This window comes from Ambystoma mexicanum, chromosome 1q, assembly GCF_040938575.1.
Source record: "Ambystoma mexicanum isolate Mex_15411 chromosome 1q, UKY_AmexF1_1, whole genome shotgun sequence".
Lineage (NCBI taxonomy): Eukaryota > Metazoa > Chordata > Amphibia > Caudata > Ambystomatidae > Ambystoma > Ambystoma mexicanum.
The window spans coordinates 580,019,495-580,036,706 of NC_090922.1; the positions used below are offsets into that span (position 1 = coordinate 580,019,495).

At 50.8% G+C, this 17,212-nt stretch overlaps 1 protein-coding gene across 1 annotated transcript in view; it reads right to left on the bottom strand.

Moving 5' to 3' along the window:
* Positions 1–395: 395 nt before the first annotated feature.
* The window catches only part of FAM78B (family with sequence similarity 78 member B), a 386,685-nt gene continuing 369,868 nt past the window's right edge, over positions 396–17,212 (bottom strand). Inside the window, exon 2 of the mRNA XM_069641079.1 lies at positions 396–13,162. Within this exon, the coding sequence (XP_069497180.1) occupies positions 12,640–13,162 (523 nt within the window). The 3' untranslated portion in view covers positions 396–12,639. The remainder of the gene's footprint in view (positions 13,163–17,212) is intronic.

Consider the following 17,212-nt stretch of genomic DNA (forward strand, 5'->3'; position numbering starts at 1 on the left):
CTTTGACACCAGTGCAGAGCCTGCTAACTAACGCAGGTTCGAATCCCGGCAAACTCAGCCTTTCATCCTTCCGAGGTCAATAAAGGAGCACCACACACCGTGGGTAATAATAAGCAGCGCTCAGATACCTGAGGGTTCGTAGCGCTATATAAATGCCAAATTATTATTATAGGACACTGTGCCTTGTTATTTCTCACCAGGTCCCACACAACAGTTTAGTTTCGTAGGACACTGTGCCGTGTTATTTCTCACCATGTCCCCCACAAAAGTTTTGTTTCTTAGGACACTGTGCCGTGCTATTTCTCACAGGGTCCACACACCAGTTTAGTTTCATAGGACACTGTGCCGTGTTATTTCAATGAAATTTCAGAAATAAAAAAAGAAACCAAGACAGGTTGTTTTTGCAACACAAATTGTATTTAACACTTAGGTTCCTAAAATTCTGTTGAATGCCTTGGGGTCGTCCAGGTCCATACTAGGGTGGCCGCCTTTTAGGAGCAAATCTGCGCGACATTGTGATGTTGGGGGGCAGCCAGGGGCATTTTGAGGACATAGCCTGTGCACTGCATGAGATGAGATACAACAAGTTTAAGAGCACCGCAGACAAAATGACAGCATTTTGCCAAAAGTTAATGGTTGCCCCCGGAAAATCAGGGCAGGTGGCCACCCTAGTTGTGGCTCCCTTGTTCTGTCGCCGTCCCATCGGGCCCGGAAGAGTAAGTAGGGGTTAAGGCACTCTGCAAAAACACATGCTCTAGCTCGTGGGCTGCAGCCGTGTAGGGGGCTTCTTCCCCGGAGAGTGGGGCACGCACGGCTAGGCGCACGTCCGGATGACGTCAAGCGCAGGTAAGAGAGGAGGGAGTGACGTAACAGCGTGTAAAAGGAAGGGGTGTTTAGGGAGAGCGGGCTGGCTTTCAGTGGTGGGGTGACACTCCTTGGCGTCTTAGTACGGGATACCATTTAAACACCGTGTGCACGTATCTTCCTGATCTAAATATTGGCAAATACAATAATATACTGAGGGACCTGACATTATTTCTTGAGACATAGAAGCGTCGAGCCCTGTGCCTTGAAGGTGACCGGATGCAGCACCCTCTCCCTTATTCCCATAAGCTGCGGAACCGCTTGTCCTATGGGACACATACTCTATACAATAAAAACATACAACAGTGGGCAGAAAAGTGTTTCGTGTTGGCAATAAAAAGGCCGCAGTAATGAGACACAGCTCCTTCAGTGTACTCCACCCTGACCCGCAGCCCTCTGCCTCCCCTGTGCTGGAACACAGACAGAGCTGGGCCATTGCCAGTGGTCGAAGTGAGCTGGAACGGTCGGTAACAGCGTTCCCCTACTTTTATTTTTTTACGTTTAACAGTTCCACTACTTTTTGGAGCACACTTCTCCACTTTACCACCGGATATCAGTTACTGCTAAATTGAAATCCGTTTCAACTTAATTGGCTGTCAACCAGCATGGCAGCAACCCTGTAAAAAAATGTTGCGCAATGTTCCCTTCCTGTCTACTGTGTCCCCCGGCGCGGGACAGTTCCACAACTGTTGTGGTACACTTCTACCAGTGGCCATTGCGCCTTAACTCTGACCTCTCAGAGGTCCCTGCTGTTTTACTACTGGGGTGCACACACAGTTCTGGCGATGGTACTCTTTCCTGGCCTAGAGTGCCCCCCACCCCACCCCCCTCCTCCTGCTCCTGTGGAGCACTCCTGAAGCACCCCAGTCTTGACTTGCAGCGGGTCTGGTTATTCTAGCCCACGCATTAACAAACAACTCTGACAAATGTAACTCAAATCTCGCATGCAGCACCCCACGATATCCCGGTCCAGGCTCCATTGTTGCAGCTCCACCAGTGCACCCCAATCCGAGCCTGCTGCATTGTAGACAGTGCGACTGTGCAGCACTTCTAACACACCTGCAATACTTCCACTCTCCCATCGCGCCTCATTCCTCCTAACCTAGGCCACGTCATCACCTGTACTGCCCCCCCACCCCAACAATACCCCCGCCATGCTACTACACACATGAGCCGAACCTCGTAATACTTGTCTGTACACCCGAACTCTACACATGTACCTCCACCCCGTTCAGCATCCCGCCTGCTTTTCGGGTTCTGGCCCCCAAACACAGCTCTCCTGACGCACTTCCACCCTGGCCTGGTGGAGGAGCACGACCAGTAATTGAGACCACCCACCCGCAGCTCTACCGATGCACCCCAAACATGACCTAGAGAACTCACTGCTGGCTCCGCCGATGCACCTCGCCCCCAGCGAAGCTCTGACAATGCACCCCACTTCCGAGCTGCTCAAAAACAAGCACACCGCAAAGAGGGCTGCCTTGCTCCTGTGTCCTAGTCGTTACCACTCCACATCGCTCCCCACCCCCATTCTAGTCCACCACTGGGGCCCACACCCAGCTCTGACAATGCACGCCAACCTTGCCCTGCATGCAGTGCCTCTCCTGATCCGGTACTGAGATGTACAGTTAGGGAAAACAGGCCTCGCCTGGTTTACGACATCCCTATTTTTCCAATCCAGGATCCCTTCCACAGCTCTCCCGGTGCAGCTGGATCCCGACTTGCTACCCATCCCCTCCGCTCTGCCAAAGCACCTCGTGCATCTCTGGCGCTCTCCTGCCTATTCCCTAGAAGGCGCTCGTCGACGCTTCTCATGTTATTTGCAGTGAGGGTTGCCCTTCTACGCGTGGAGAACCCTGTCTGCATTTTAAGGGAGTTGGCGGTGGGTGGGAGGGCCACAGTGCAGGAGTAAAAATAATCGGCGCGTTACACATCTACGCGTTTCCTTGGAATGAGGGCGGGGGCGTGGTAGGTAGGTGGGGAGCGGCGGAGGTGCAAGCTTTGGCTGGAAGCCGATCTCTGTGTTTGAAATCTAGACTATCATTCTCCATTTTAGTGTTGGGTCCTGCGTTTCTAAGCGTCACCTGCATTTGATCCTGTCCTCTTTCTTCGCCCCCGCTGTGATGACCAAGGGAGGCGCGGACGCTGCAATTAGCCCCGCTTTAATGGCCATTTCTCGAAAGCGCCCCATTGAAGATTGTTACTCACTAATACTGAAGAGCACGTGGGGGGAGGATGGCGTTGAAGAAGAAAACCTCGCAGTGGGTGACAGCCAATCGCACACTGCCATTGAGGCCATCTGTGCCCCCTTCAGTAACAAACCCGATCTCCTAGGCAACACGACCGCTCGGGGGATGTATCCGGTGGCTCCACAGTGAGGACAGGCCCGGGGCCTCGGAATCACGCGCGGGGGTCTATGGAGGCGGATTCGGGGCCCAGGTGCGGAGAATTAGGCTGCTGGTGTAGTCACAGTGAATTGGGCAGACAGAACACAAGGCTATATACATCAGGCGGGTGGCCGCGGACTTCTGATACCAGGGTCTCGGAGGTAGGCATCAGGCCGGTGCCATCCCACAGGGCAGGCAAGGGCAGACTCGGAGCTTGGAAAGCGGGCGGTCTGTACTCACAGGGAAGGGGCCAGGTAGGACTGAACGGTCCCCCTCATGTCAGGGGATTGTGCATGGGCAAGGAAGGGGTGAGTGTAAGAGGCACACAGCCTAGAATGCTGGGGCGCGGATACTGTGACCCCGGAACCGGCGTGGAGTTGATGGAGACACGGTCCTGGCGGGCCCTGAGTTGGTACTGGGACTCTATGGGTCCATTCCGGTTGGAACAGGCTCGGGTTCAAGGTTCTGCGTGGTTTCTATGGGGGAAACTCGGAAGCATAAGGATGTGCGTCAGGGGGGATCTACAGGGAGGGTGTTGCATGACACCTCTCTTGGGAGCATGGTAGCTCCCAGGATGTTGTAATGGGTCACGTGGCAGTAGCCACGTGACCAACTTATTAAAAGTTGCGAGCCGCTTCCGGCTCATTAGTCAGACCAAACAAGACTCCGGTGTACTTATTGTTCTGCACCATGCTGGTGCTACACCGCGTGCCATGGGCCCAAGGACAGGGCCCGGCACGAGGACGGTGCCCCTGCTGGGCAACGCCGTCCCTGAGCGATGCGGCAGCCATGTGGTCACGGCTGTTGAGGCGACACCGGCTTAGGTGCCCCTAGAGTTGGGGCCGCCATGTGCTGGGTGCCCCCAGCCGCATGGGTGGCTCCAGTGACCTGGAGCGAGTGGGGTGACCCCCACTCTATTGTCCACGGCGTGACCGCCACCCTGCAGGGCTGTGTCGGGTGTTCCCGACATGTATATGGTGCCTGCCCAGTGATCCGGAGCAGGCCCCCAACAATGGCGACGAGGGCTGGAGCCCAAGCGCGGCATCGGCCGCAGAATATGCAGTTGGGGTGGTCCAGGGCTCCGTGTACGTTTACACGGGTCGCCTGGTGCCCCTGAGAAGGTGCAGTGTCGGCCGCACGATAATGGTGGCGGCGTGTGTGTGGCCTCTCCTCCACTGCGGGAAGGAACCTGCGGCCTTCCCCTGCAACGGAGGCGGATGCGGGTCATCGCCCGCCATGGGGGCATGGGGGTGCACGCCCTCAAGAAGAGAGGAAGGGTGAGCTGGTGCGCACCCCAAAGAGGAAATGGAGCGGTATTCCCCGCGAGGTGAAGTGGGTGGGTCTGCACAGCCCCCTGTGAGGGGGCGGCTCCATAGCGGCCTCGGCCGCACGAGGAAGGAATTCTGCCCCCGCACCACCATGACAGGAGGAGAGCTGCCTGCCCTTACTCCTGAGGAGGAGAAACGCTTGGCGGCATCGGCCGCGGAGCGGAAAGAAGGGACATGGCCTCAATGTACCAGGCCGCGGCGGTGAAGAATGGAACTGCCGCACAGCGGAGGTGGCCCCTGGTAACAACCGGCATGGGCTGCAACAAAGGAGAGCAGGCTGGCAGCCGGAGCCATAACCGGGTACCCGACGACCCCCCAGCCACAACAAAGTGGAGCTGCCCCTCCCCCCCGGTGCAGCCATGCATGCGGGATCTGCCGCAGGGGGAGGTGCGGCCTCCAAGACAAGATGGGGAGCGAGATGGCCCGGCGGCGTCGCCCGCTACGCTGAGGAGAGCGGCATCCACCGCGTGAGGGGGCCGGCTGTCCCCCCCCTCCCCCGCAAGCCTGCCAACATCCATGGCCGGAGTGGGGAGTGTGACGCGCTCCCGCCCTGAGACGGGAAAGTGAAGAGGGAAGCTGCCCCTCCCCCATCCACAAGCCGTGGAGGTAAAGGAAGAAAATGGGTATGTGTGCTCGATGCCGGCTCCACCCACCTGCTGAGGAGAGTAAGACACGGCTCCCCGGCCCTCCACAGAACTGGGCCAGCGACTGCCGCACCGCTGAGGCGCCTCCCTTCTCCATCGGTGGCAGGCCCAACTCCACCTGGGCCCACAAGAAAAAATTAAACACGGGGCAATGGAGGCACAACGTCACCCTGCCTCACAGTAAGACTGCAGGGACCCAGCCCATGCTATCAAAGGGAGTGAGGGTAAGGAGGACACAAAGGCATACATCACCCCCATCAGCCATTATGATGGGGTGAGGTCAACATTCAAATGAATATGCGGGCAGGCAAGCAAAAGGTACCCTGAAGGAGGAGGGCAGTATGCTCGGTGGCCTTATGGCAACAAGAAAGAAGGCCATGTTAATAGCACTGCACCAGTGTCATCTGGCCAGCAGCCCACAGTGCAAAGAGAATGGAAAGGGATGGGGGGGCAGCTCGTGTCGGTGGTGTGCACCCTCCCAGCCCTGCAGCTCAGGCACCATACCACCGGTGGGTTTTCTTGTCACCCACCCATGAAGGAGAGGAAGGGGAATAAGGGGCCTGCCGCCAAGGTGCCAGTAGTCCATCACAGGTACTCCAGATTATGGACGTGGCCGATGTGGCCCCTGGGCCTCCCTAGGTGCGGCTTTGCTGGTTTTCTCTTTGTGAGACTTTGTGGTTGCTGTCCGAAGGGAACATTGGTGAGGACTCAAGCTGGCCTCCTGCGACTCCACGATGGCGGAAGAAGGACATCGTCACCAACATCCCCATGAAGACTCGGAGCCTGCATACATGGGTTTGCTGAAAATGGCCATGTCCGTGGGAAATGTAATGTGGTGCCAGTAGCTCTCATCTGTGTTCTGTGATAGTAGAACCACTCACCCAGGTTAATAAAGGGTAAATAAAAACTATAGTAGAGTGGTTTTAGTAGTATTAGTGTGTGGTTATGTTGGGGTTTTGGGGGTTTGTTTTGTTGTTATGAAAAAGGAGGAGTGTTGCATGGCACCCCTCCTGGGAGCATGGTAGCTCCCAGGATGTTGTAATGGGTCACGTGGTACTAGCCACGTGACCAACTTAATAAAAGGTGCAAGCCGCTTCCGGCTCATTAGTCAGACCAACCAAGACTCCGGTGTACGTATTGTTCTGCACTATGCTGGTGCTACACCGCGTGCCATGGGCCCAAGGACGGGGCCCAGCACGAGGACGGTGCCCCTGCTGGGCAACGCCGACCCTGAGTGATGTGGCAGCCATGTGATCACGGCTGTTGAGGTGACCCCGGCCTGGGTGCCCCCAGAGTCGGGGGCGCCGTGTGCTGGGTGCCCGCAGCCACATGGGTGGCTCCAGTGACCTGGAGCGAGTGGGGTGACCCCCACTCTATTGTCCGCAGCGTGACCGTCGCCCAGCAGGGCTGTGTCGGGTGTTCCCGACATGTGTATTGGGCCTGCCCGGTGATCCGGAGCAGGCCCCCAACAGAGGGGGTGACGCCCCCGCGGACATTCCAGATGACAAATGGTCTCCACTGGACCAATGTAAGTGTACATTTGCATCTGGAACTTTCCTCAGGAAGGGGCGCAGAGCATCTGCAGCTGAGGGCTGCCGCGGACTGCCCCCAGGCTGGGAAGGGGTAATCTACTAACACGTATAATGAGGGCCCGGATCTGTTCCGTGAGAGCCTGGCATTGACAGCCAGCTGCGAGGCCCGCTCCTGAGGAGTTTCCACACCCGTGGGCACTGATGCCGGGAGATGGGAACCTGGACTGACATTGCGGGGCGATTATAGCAATTTACAGCTTCGGATGCAGAGCGGCCGCGCCTGCCAGAGGAACACAGCTTTCTGTGCTCCAGAGCTATCCTGGGCGTCTTTGCCAGGCCTCGCAGTCTCCTTTCCACGGGTTCCTTCCTCTCGTCACCCCAAGGGCAACCGTGTGGAAGAGCTGGCTTAATTTAATTCTCTCCCCCAATTCGTATTATCGACGTTAGAAGTGTGAGGCGCATTAGCACAGAGGTCGAAGTGGGCAGAAACGAAAGGGTACGGCGTTCAACTACATTGTGGGGAAGTCAATCATCGTCCCCTTACTTTTTGTGGCTCTCAGCACCGTTCCTGGTCCTGAGGTTTCGGACCAGGGACCGTCAGAAACAGCACTTGCGTGAGAGCCCGCGGCGCCATCGCGCTTACTTTCATTTATTTCAGTAACCTGCTCGGGACATGAAGCCCACCCACACTGATCAGCGTTTGTCTTGTGCCTTTAAGCACTATGGACGTGACATTGCTGCAGGCACAGCTGTGTGTGTAGGTACTGGATGGGAGGGGGTGGCTTTAGTCTTTGGCGTGTCCCGAAAGAGGTGCACAGTTGGGGTGATTAGAAAGGGGCAGGTGTATAAAGCTGCATGCTGCCGAGGCCAATGATTGAAAGTAATGGTGGCCGTCTATGGGTGATTTTCTTTCACTGTGTTTCTTTCAGTCTTGATGGTACAGCTGTGAAACACAGTGTTCGGAGCTGGGATTGAGGAAAGGCAGGGCCTAGAGGTATAGGGTTGGTATTGGGGGAGGAAGAGTGGGCAGTGGCAGGGCAGCTGGAAACGTAGTTCCCCTACTTTCTTTTGTACACTTTGACCCCTGCATTGGCTTGGCATCATGGGATTTGAACCATTGGCGCATATATATATATATATATATATATATTCTGCATGCAACAGGCGTCCAGTTAACTGAGCTATCCTGCTTTAGGCAGTGACTCTTGGCATGTCCAACAGAATTCAAATTGTTGGTAAAATAGCTCAGTGGCATAATGCGTCCGTGGAGACCTATACGTAAACTGCGGGAGATGGGCTCGAATCCCAAAGGGAGCAAAGTAATCTTTTGGTATCCCAAGCTCAATAACATGAGGACTATGAACTTGGGTAAAACTTGTACTAGTCACTTAATGCAAAGCTGCATATGCCCGGGAAGTAGGCACCATAAACAGCTTGAGCGTTTCTGGCATATCACCTGCAGGTTGTGGACCGAATTCTATGAAGCTTTACATGGCAAGAGACTTTCTGCTATATAAACAGTTACTACCTCCTCATCCCAGTCTCAGCTATATAAACAGTTACTATCTCCTCGTCCCCGTCTCTGCTATATAAACAGTTCCTCATCCCAGTCTGTGCTATATGAACAATGACTACCTCCTCATCCCAGTCTCTGCTATATAAACAGTTACTACCTCCTCATCCCCGTCTCTGCTATATAAACAGTTACGACATCCTCATCCCAGTCTCTGCTATATAAACAGTTACTATCTCCTCATCCCCGTCTCTGCTATATAAACAGTTACTATCTCCTCATCCCAGTCTCTGCTATATAAACAGTTACGACATCCTCATCCCAGTCTCTGCTATATAAACAGTTACTATCTCCTCATCCCAGTCTCTGCTATATAAACAGTTACTATCTCCTCATCCCCGTCTCTGCTATATATACAGATACTATCTCCTCATCCCAGTCTCTGCTATATAAACGGCTACTACCTCCTCATCCCAGTCTCTACCTCCTCATCCCAGTCTCTGCTATATAAACAGTTACTATCTCCTCATCCCCGTCTCTGCTATATAAACAGTTACTATCTCCTCATCCCAGTCTCTGCTATATAAACAGTTACGACATCCTCATCCCAGTCTCTGCTATATAAACAGTTACTATCTCCTCATCCCAGTCTCTGCTATATAAACAGTTACTATCTCCTCATCCCCGTCTCTGCTATATATACAGATACTATCTCCTCATCCCAGTCTCTGCTATATAAACGGCTACTACCTCCTCATCCCAGTCTCTACCTCCTCATCCCAGTCTCTGCTATATAAACAGTTACTACCTCCTCATCCCAGTCTCAGCTATATAAACAGTTACTATCTCCTCGTCCCCGTCTCTGCTATATAAACAGTTCCTCATCCCAGTCTGTGCTATATGAACAATGACTACCTCCTCATCCCAGTCTCTGCTATATAAACAGTTACTACCTCCTCATCCCCGTCTCTGCTATATAAACAGTTACGACATCCTCATCCCAGTCTCTGCTATATAAACAGTTACTATCTCCTCATCCCCGTCTCTGCTATATAAACAGTTACTATCTCCTCATCCCAGTCTCTGCTATATAAACAGTTACGACATCCTCATCCCAGTCTCTGCTATATAAACAGTTACTATCTCCTCATCCCAGTCTCTGCTATATAAACAGTTACTATCTCCTCATCCCCGTCTCTGCTATATATACAGATACTATCTCCTCATCCCAGTCTCTGCTATATAAACGGCTACTACCTCCTCATCCCAGTCTCTACCTCCTCATCCCAGTCTCTGCTATATAAACAGTTACTACCTCCTCATCCCAGTCTCTGCCTCCTCATCCCAGTCTCTGCTATATAAACAGTTACTTCCTCCTCATCCCAGTCTCTGCTATATAAACAGTTACGACATCCTCATCCCAGTCTCTGCTATATAAACAGTTACTATCTCCTCATCCCAGTCTCTGCTATATAAACAGTTACGACATCCTCATCCCAGTCTCTGCTATATAAACAGTTACTATCTCCTCATCCCAGTCTCTGCTATATAAACAGTTACTATCTCCTCATCCCCGTCTCTGCTATATATACAGATACTATCTCCTCATCCCAGTCTCTGCTATATAAACGGCTACTACCTCCTCATCCCAGTCTCTACCTCCTCATCCCAGTCTCTGCTATATAAACAGTTACTACCTCCTCATCCCAGTCTCTGCCTCCTCATCCCAGTCTCTGCTATATAAACAGTTACTATCTCCTCATCCCAGTCTCTCCTATATAAACAGTTACGACCTCCTCATCCCAGTCTCTGCTATATAAACAGTTACTATCTCCTCATCCCAGTCTCTGCTATATAAACAGTTACTATCTCCTCATCCCAGTCTCTGCTATATAAACAGTTACTATCCCCTCATCCCAGTCTCTGCTATATAAACAGTTCCTCATCCCAGTCTGTGCTATATAAACAATGACTAGCTCCTCATCCCAGTCTCTGCTATATAAACGGCTACTACCTCCTCATCCCAGTCTCTACCTCCTCATCCCAATCTCTGCTATATAAGCAGTTACTACCTCCTCATCCCAGTCTCTTCCTACTCATCCCAGTCTCTGCTATATTAACAGTTACTATCTCCTCATCCCAGTCTCCACCTCCTCATCCCAGTCTCTGCTATATAAACAGTTACTATCTCCTCATCCCAGTCTCTACTTCCTCATCCCAGTCTCTGCCATATAAACAGTTACTACCTCCTCATCCCAGTCTCTGCCTCCTCATCCCAGTCTATGCTATATAAACAGTTACTACTTCCTCATCCCAGTCTCTGCCATACAAACAGTTACTACCTCCTCATCCCAGTCTCTGCCTCCTCATCCCAGTCTATGCTATATAAACAGTTACTACTTCCTCATCCCAGTCTCTGCCATATAAACAGTTACTGCCTCCTCATCCCAGTCTCTGCCATGTGAGGGCTGTCAGTCCCAGATGGACCCTTGTTTAACAAGCTTAAAGAAAACACACGTTTACCTTTCCTCTATGTAGCTCCGCCCCTACCTGGAGGGGTGGCTATGTGTACCTGGTCTGCCTCCTCCTCCTCCTTTGTCTATCTGCCGACAGACCTTGTTGGTGAGCTTTGTGTCCCCTGCACGCTACGGTTGGGTGGAGCCATTTCGTGGTCAGAGACATAGCTTGAAGCTAATTTACTTGGGCTCACCTCAGTGACATTAACTTCTGTAAATGCCCACAGAGTGCTGCTGAGTGGGCATTTACTGTTTTTGGCAGGGCCTTGCCCACTCGGGCCCTACCCTGTCTACGCATCTGTTGAGGGGAGGTGTGATTGGGATAAGGTGGTCTGTGGAGAAGTCGCTTTTGCCGCTGCGAGGAGTGGGTGCTTCTGCAATGCAGCAATTACTGCATTTCACTGCTGGTGGCATCAACAAGGAGCTGCTACAATAGGTTGTCGCCCTTCGGAACACTATCAATTGCTGGGGTGTACTGGCACCAAACCAGGAGTCCTGTTCCCAGATCAGGGGCAGGGCGTTAAGTGGGCGGGGCCCTGGCAGCCTTCAAAAAGTGCTGCTGAGCATTGATCAGGGATCTGCAAGGTTTGGCTCCCCAGATGGTTAGCACTACAAAACAAGGCCACTCAGGCGACTGCTCCTCTTAGTTCAAGTTGAGCTTGCTTTAGCCTCATATTGCATAGACTGGAACGAGGAGGCAATGTCCCAATGTTCGTTACTCTAAGTCTTCATCGTCCTCATCCCAGTCTTTTCCGTTGTGACACACAGGATGAGGAGTAGGCGGACCACAGATGTAGAGCCAGCCCTGTGGGTGGGTGTGGAGCTACATGGGCAAAAGGTAAAACCTGTCTTTTTATTTAAGCTTGTAATACAAGGGTCTGCCTGGGGTTGACACCCCTCAAATGGAAAGAGGGAGATGAGGACTTGGAGTAATACAGATTATCAGTTAAAAATCCGGGCATTATAATTACTACTACTACAGTATGGGGAAGAAGGTCAGTAGAGGTCTAAACCACAAAAATAATTCTAAATAAATACAAAATATGAGGTATCCTGGCCTTATAATGATGCACGTCACAGCGAAGAAGGGATAAAGCAAACAAAAAAAAAATAATCTGAAATAGATGACCCCCAAATGAATATCTGATTTAAAGAAAGGCGAACGAGGGTGGTCCAACTTAAAGTGTTGCCGGTGAAGTGGATTTGAGCACCAGAGACAGCCCACCCACTGGGAGAGGAACCTTGATTTCCTGACACAAACACCATGCAGCCACACACAGCCCTCCGCTTGCCCTGTTTAGCTGTATTTGCAATCCACAAAATGTAGAGATGATTTCTTTTTGATCATCACTCTATAATGCATAGGTTTAAACGTTGCTTTTACCCCTCCCCCGAACCCTCACCCACCCTCGCCATCCCAAGTCCGCCTTATGATGTTTGCACAGGGGAGTGGGTTCTGGAAGTCTGTGGATAGATACATGCCACGCAGGTTGTGTCCCACTTCCGCATGGAATGGTGTACAGGAAGTAATCACGGCCACTGGCATTGTTCAAGCTCAATTGTTTTCCTACTCATGTATGGTAAGCATGGGGATTTGATTCAGTTATTTAAAAAAAACACCCTCTTTCCCAAACCCTGTTCAATGTCATAAAAGAAAGCTCCATTGGAAGTGCTTGTTTACCAAATCCGCCAGCAGTGATGGCGGCCATCTTGGAGGTATTGCTTCCCTCTTCAGGAAGGATAGCCCATCGCCCTTCCTGCTGCAGACGTCAAAGGCAGACCCGCCCTGTCGTCGATCCTGTGCTGGATCACAAATCCAGCAGCACACCTTTCCCCCAGCTTTCATGAAATACTCCTATTTTGGAGGAATAACCACCAAGGGCTGCCCCCTCTTCGGCCTCCACATTAAGACCTGGGCGTCATTGGCATTGGGTTTCACAAGTGCATTGGAAGGAATAGGTTCCATCCGGCTGAGCAAAAGGGGCTGCTCTTGCTGAGTTCTCCCCACAAGCCTGGCCCGGTGGCCCAGCATCTGGGCCGGGTCCACTTCGATGTCCACTCTCATCCGCCACTTGATGGTCTGAAGGATGATCTTCTCCTTGGTGGCGACGTTCATGGCTACCAGCCAGGTGGTGAAGCTTTGGTCTCTCTTGATGCGTGTCAAGAGGGGCAAGTTGCTGTCACTCACGGGCACGGCCCATGTCACACTGGGGTAGAAGTTATCATTCATGCTGACGCAGAACCTGGAGATCTTGTTGGTGGGGCCCATAAGTGTAACCGTTTCGGTGGTGTTCCCGTACCAGGGGTAGCTGACGCCATCAGAGTCGCTGATCGCTTTCACCTTCCCCTCTCTGAGATCAGGAAGCTCCCAGCTGGACCTGCCAAGAAAAACAGAAAATTGATCTCAAGGTACGGGAGAAGCAAAATCGAGCAATACAGTGTCTCCCAACCTCTTCAACAATAAATCCATCACATTGCGTTCATCATAGAATCATAACTATGTCCCACATGCAGGGTGTTCCGATGTCTTGGGTTCAGGGGAACAGTCCTGGTTTTTCACACCATGCCCCCTTGTCCAAACATGCTTCAGCGACATGTTCAGATGTCCCATATTTTAGATAAAGCTTGGAGGGAAGATCTTTACCAGAGCAGTTCCCTGAGAAAGGGCGAATGCACGTTCGGTTACAGCTGCAAGGATGGTATGGTGTCGGGTCGAAACATGCTGTCAAAAGTTTACATGGCTCAGAAAATAAAGAGCGAACCACGTGAAAGTGTGTCCAGGGTGATGGTGCGAACTAGAAAGGAGGGAAGGAGTAATAGAGTGAGAATGCAATGGAAGTTGAATCAAAGGAACGATGGGTGAAAAGAGAGGAATCCTCACCATAGAAGTGATGGAAAAGTTCCCAAGTGCCGCAATATTGCCCCAAGTGTCTCACCACTAGAATTGATCATCAGTGGCCCGAAGTGCTCGACAAAACAGACTCCAGACTTAGCCTAAACACGACCCACTGCTCATGAAATGAATGTAATGGCCCTGAAATAGCAATACAACAGGATAGAAATACCCCAAATCTAACTGGAATTAATGAACTCTTATATATACTTCTACTAGACCATCTGTGGGAGTAGCCATTCCGGTCCGTCACATATATTTCATAGTGGTCCGACTTTGGTGTCCTTTTTCATGGTCTCTCATATTGAATTTCCAAAATTGTCATGGTTTTTGGTTCAGAAAATCTAGTCACTCTCCCTACCGGGCCCCTGATCATGCTTTGCTGACAGCATCATGACCATTTGAAGAACTGCCCGGCACACACAGGGACTGTCGACGGCAAGAAGCCATGGGGGAGCAGCTTTGTCACTTCACATAATGCCACAACTGAATCAACTGGAGGATCCATCTATGTAAGAGAAACACTTCTATGTGGTTCTATGTCATTCCAACGCCAGGTTTTTTTTACAGCTGATTCTTGGCAGAAAAAACGTATCAACATTTTTATTTGTTTTCTTTTGGGGGGGGTTCCCCCCAACCCTCAGCTTCCCAGTTATTTACTACCTATTCCCAAAATCCCCTACCCCTCCCTTATATCCCTTTACCCACCCCCCCCATATTTTTCGATTAGTTTTTTCAGACAAAAATTGGCGGCAAAAATCTTTGTGACAAACCCGTGGCAATGAATGAACGTCGTACCTTCTTTGTGTAAGGAACCAGAACCTATATAGTCAGATCTTAGTCTTAACCGACGAGTGACGCATGTTGCAACCCATGGGCTCAATCCATTCAATCCATCCAATCCATCCAATCCATCCATTTCTTAACATTTAGCTGAACTGTACAGACCTGCCACCTCCTTTCCTGTCCTCCAGCGATGGTGAAATGGGATCATAGCACTAATACTCAAGGGGGAACTTGAGATCACATTACATAAACAGTCGTGGGCGAAGCCCATAGTTTTTGCATTTTGCAATTATAGGCATGAATATGTGTTGCCCCCGTCCTAACAAAATGGCTCAGATCAAAGAACATCCAAGCTGAAGTGCCGATCATCACATGACTACTATCAGGTGAGCTGATAGTCTTTGGTGGCTGGCTAAATATTTCTACCATTTTAAATCAGCTGAGGCAGAAAGGCTGTAGCTTACACAGGCTGTCGCCAAGGCCCATACAATGCTTTTGATCCCTGTACCATCAAGCAGGGCATCATAAATGTTCTAACACAATTCCCAATTTCCGAGACTGTAAATGATGAAGAGCAGAGTGGTAAAACCTCTAACTATCGATTTTGTACCGGGCCAATAAGTAGGTCTATACCACTCCGAACTAGAATACAGTCCGATTCTATATGAGACCATGTATCGGAAGTTATGTACTGCTTATTAGCACCCAGTGGCGGGGAAGCCAACCAATCAGGTTGCTCGGATAGCAAGCTAAATTCCACTATCCAAGCCTGCATTCCATGGAAACTTGATGACTGCTTCCCCGGCCCAGCCATCTTCCCGCACCCTTCCCTCCCCTCCCCTAAGGTCCCCTCCGACCGCCACTTACCTGATTTCTTTCGGTGGCAGCTTCACAACCACAGCCGCTGCTCCGGCCTCCTGAGTCACCATGGAAGAGGGACTCTGTATGGAGCCCCACATTCCAGATCCACGGCGGCCATCTTAAGTAAGTATTTTGTTTCTATAAACGGGGCGCCGCAAGGCACCCTGTTCATTGAAACAAAATACATTGTTTTTAGCACCCACTGTTTCTGGATTAAAAACCTGGGGTGCTAATAACAATAACACCCGATCCGGCAAACCTGATCGTGTGGTAACTGTGCTGGGGCCCATCATTAATGATACATTTGGCCCCGGGTCGTTATGCACCCAGTATCAGGTGCTATCAAACGATAATTCAACGTTGTTTGTATTCCCAAAAAAGAGAGTGCAGAGTCAGATGTCAAGCAAGTTATGAGCCTATGTGGTCAGGAACACACATCCGTCAAATGCTAAAGTTGCAGGTTTTGCAGAGATGGACACAGTATCAGCATGAGTGTCACAGTTGCTCTCCATACAACATCATAACTTTGGGTAAGTGGAAGGAATTGAAGTGTGACGGTTGGGCAAAGAAGCTCAGGGAGCTAGACATCAGAAATCCAGGAGGATTTGGAGGATCCAAGATTCAGATTCTGGTTTTCCACTATGGCCAGTTGAGTGCAAAGGCTGGTGGCAACTGCCAAAGCAGATGTAGTCAGAAAGAGGGTGAATGTGATTGGCCAGAGGGTTCAAGCAGCAATAAAAAAAGGAAATTAGATCCCATGGCTACGGAACAGGACCTAAGTGGGTTCTTTCTGTAGATAGTGAGCAAGAGACATTTCCAGTGGTCTTTTGGTAAGGGACATTTCCAGTGGTCTTTCGGGAAGGGACATTTCCAGTGGTCTTTCGGGAAGAGACATTTCCAGTGGTCTTTTGGTAAGGGACATTTCCAGTGGTCTTTTGGTAAGGGACATTTCTAGTGGTCTTTCGGGAAGGGACATTTCCAGTGGTCTTTCGGGAAGGGACATTTCCAGTGGTCTTTCGGGAAGAGACATTTCCAGTGGTCTTTTGGTAAGGGACATTTCCAGTGGTCTTTTGGTAAGGGACATTTCTAGTGGTCTTTCGGGAAGGGACATTTCCAGTGGTCTTTTGGGAAGGCATCTGAATACATGAAGCTTGCACACATAGAATCTGCCTCAAGGAACGAGCACATAACTCTCATAAAGCCAGAGGGATTCCTTTTGCAATTAGGGGCAAAGTTGAACAATTATAAGACTCTGTGAAATTTGACATTATTGAACCAATGGAGCCTGCTGATTGGCTGAGCCCAAACGTTATGGCGCAAAAGTAGAATGGGAAATTGAGGGTCTTTGTGGATTGGTGAGACTTGAACAAGAATATAACTGTAGATAATTTCCCCATGCCCATCATTTCAAAGATTCTTAACTGTGTCCGTCTGCCAGTCTTTTCTCTACATTAGATGTATTGTCTGCTTGTCATCTAAGCCGTAACACAGGACACTAAACGTATGACCTATTTTATCAACCATTTTAGCATGCTCCGCTACCAAAGGATTCCTTTTGGACTAACGCCCCGTCAGCAGTCTTCCAAAGCATGATGTCCCATCTGCTTTAAGAGATAGCAGGTGTAATGCTATATCAGATGGTATATCGGTGTATGGCAGGAAAAAGGGAGAGCATTGTGGTAGACTTGGGAAGGTACTCCAGTCCATTCGCGACAAGGCCCTAACTATAGAACTGAGTAAATGTAGCTCCCTACAGTGCAGGTGGAGTATTTAAGGCATGCAATTTGAGGTGCGGGTAGGGTCACCAGACGTCCCGGTTTTGCCGCTCTGTCCCCCTTTCTCAAGATAATGTTTCCATTGGTAACTGCAGTGGTCCTGGTTTTTGGAA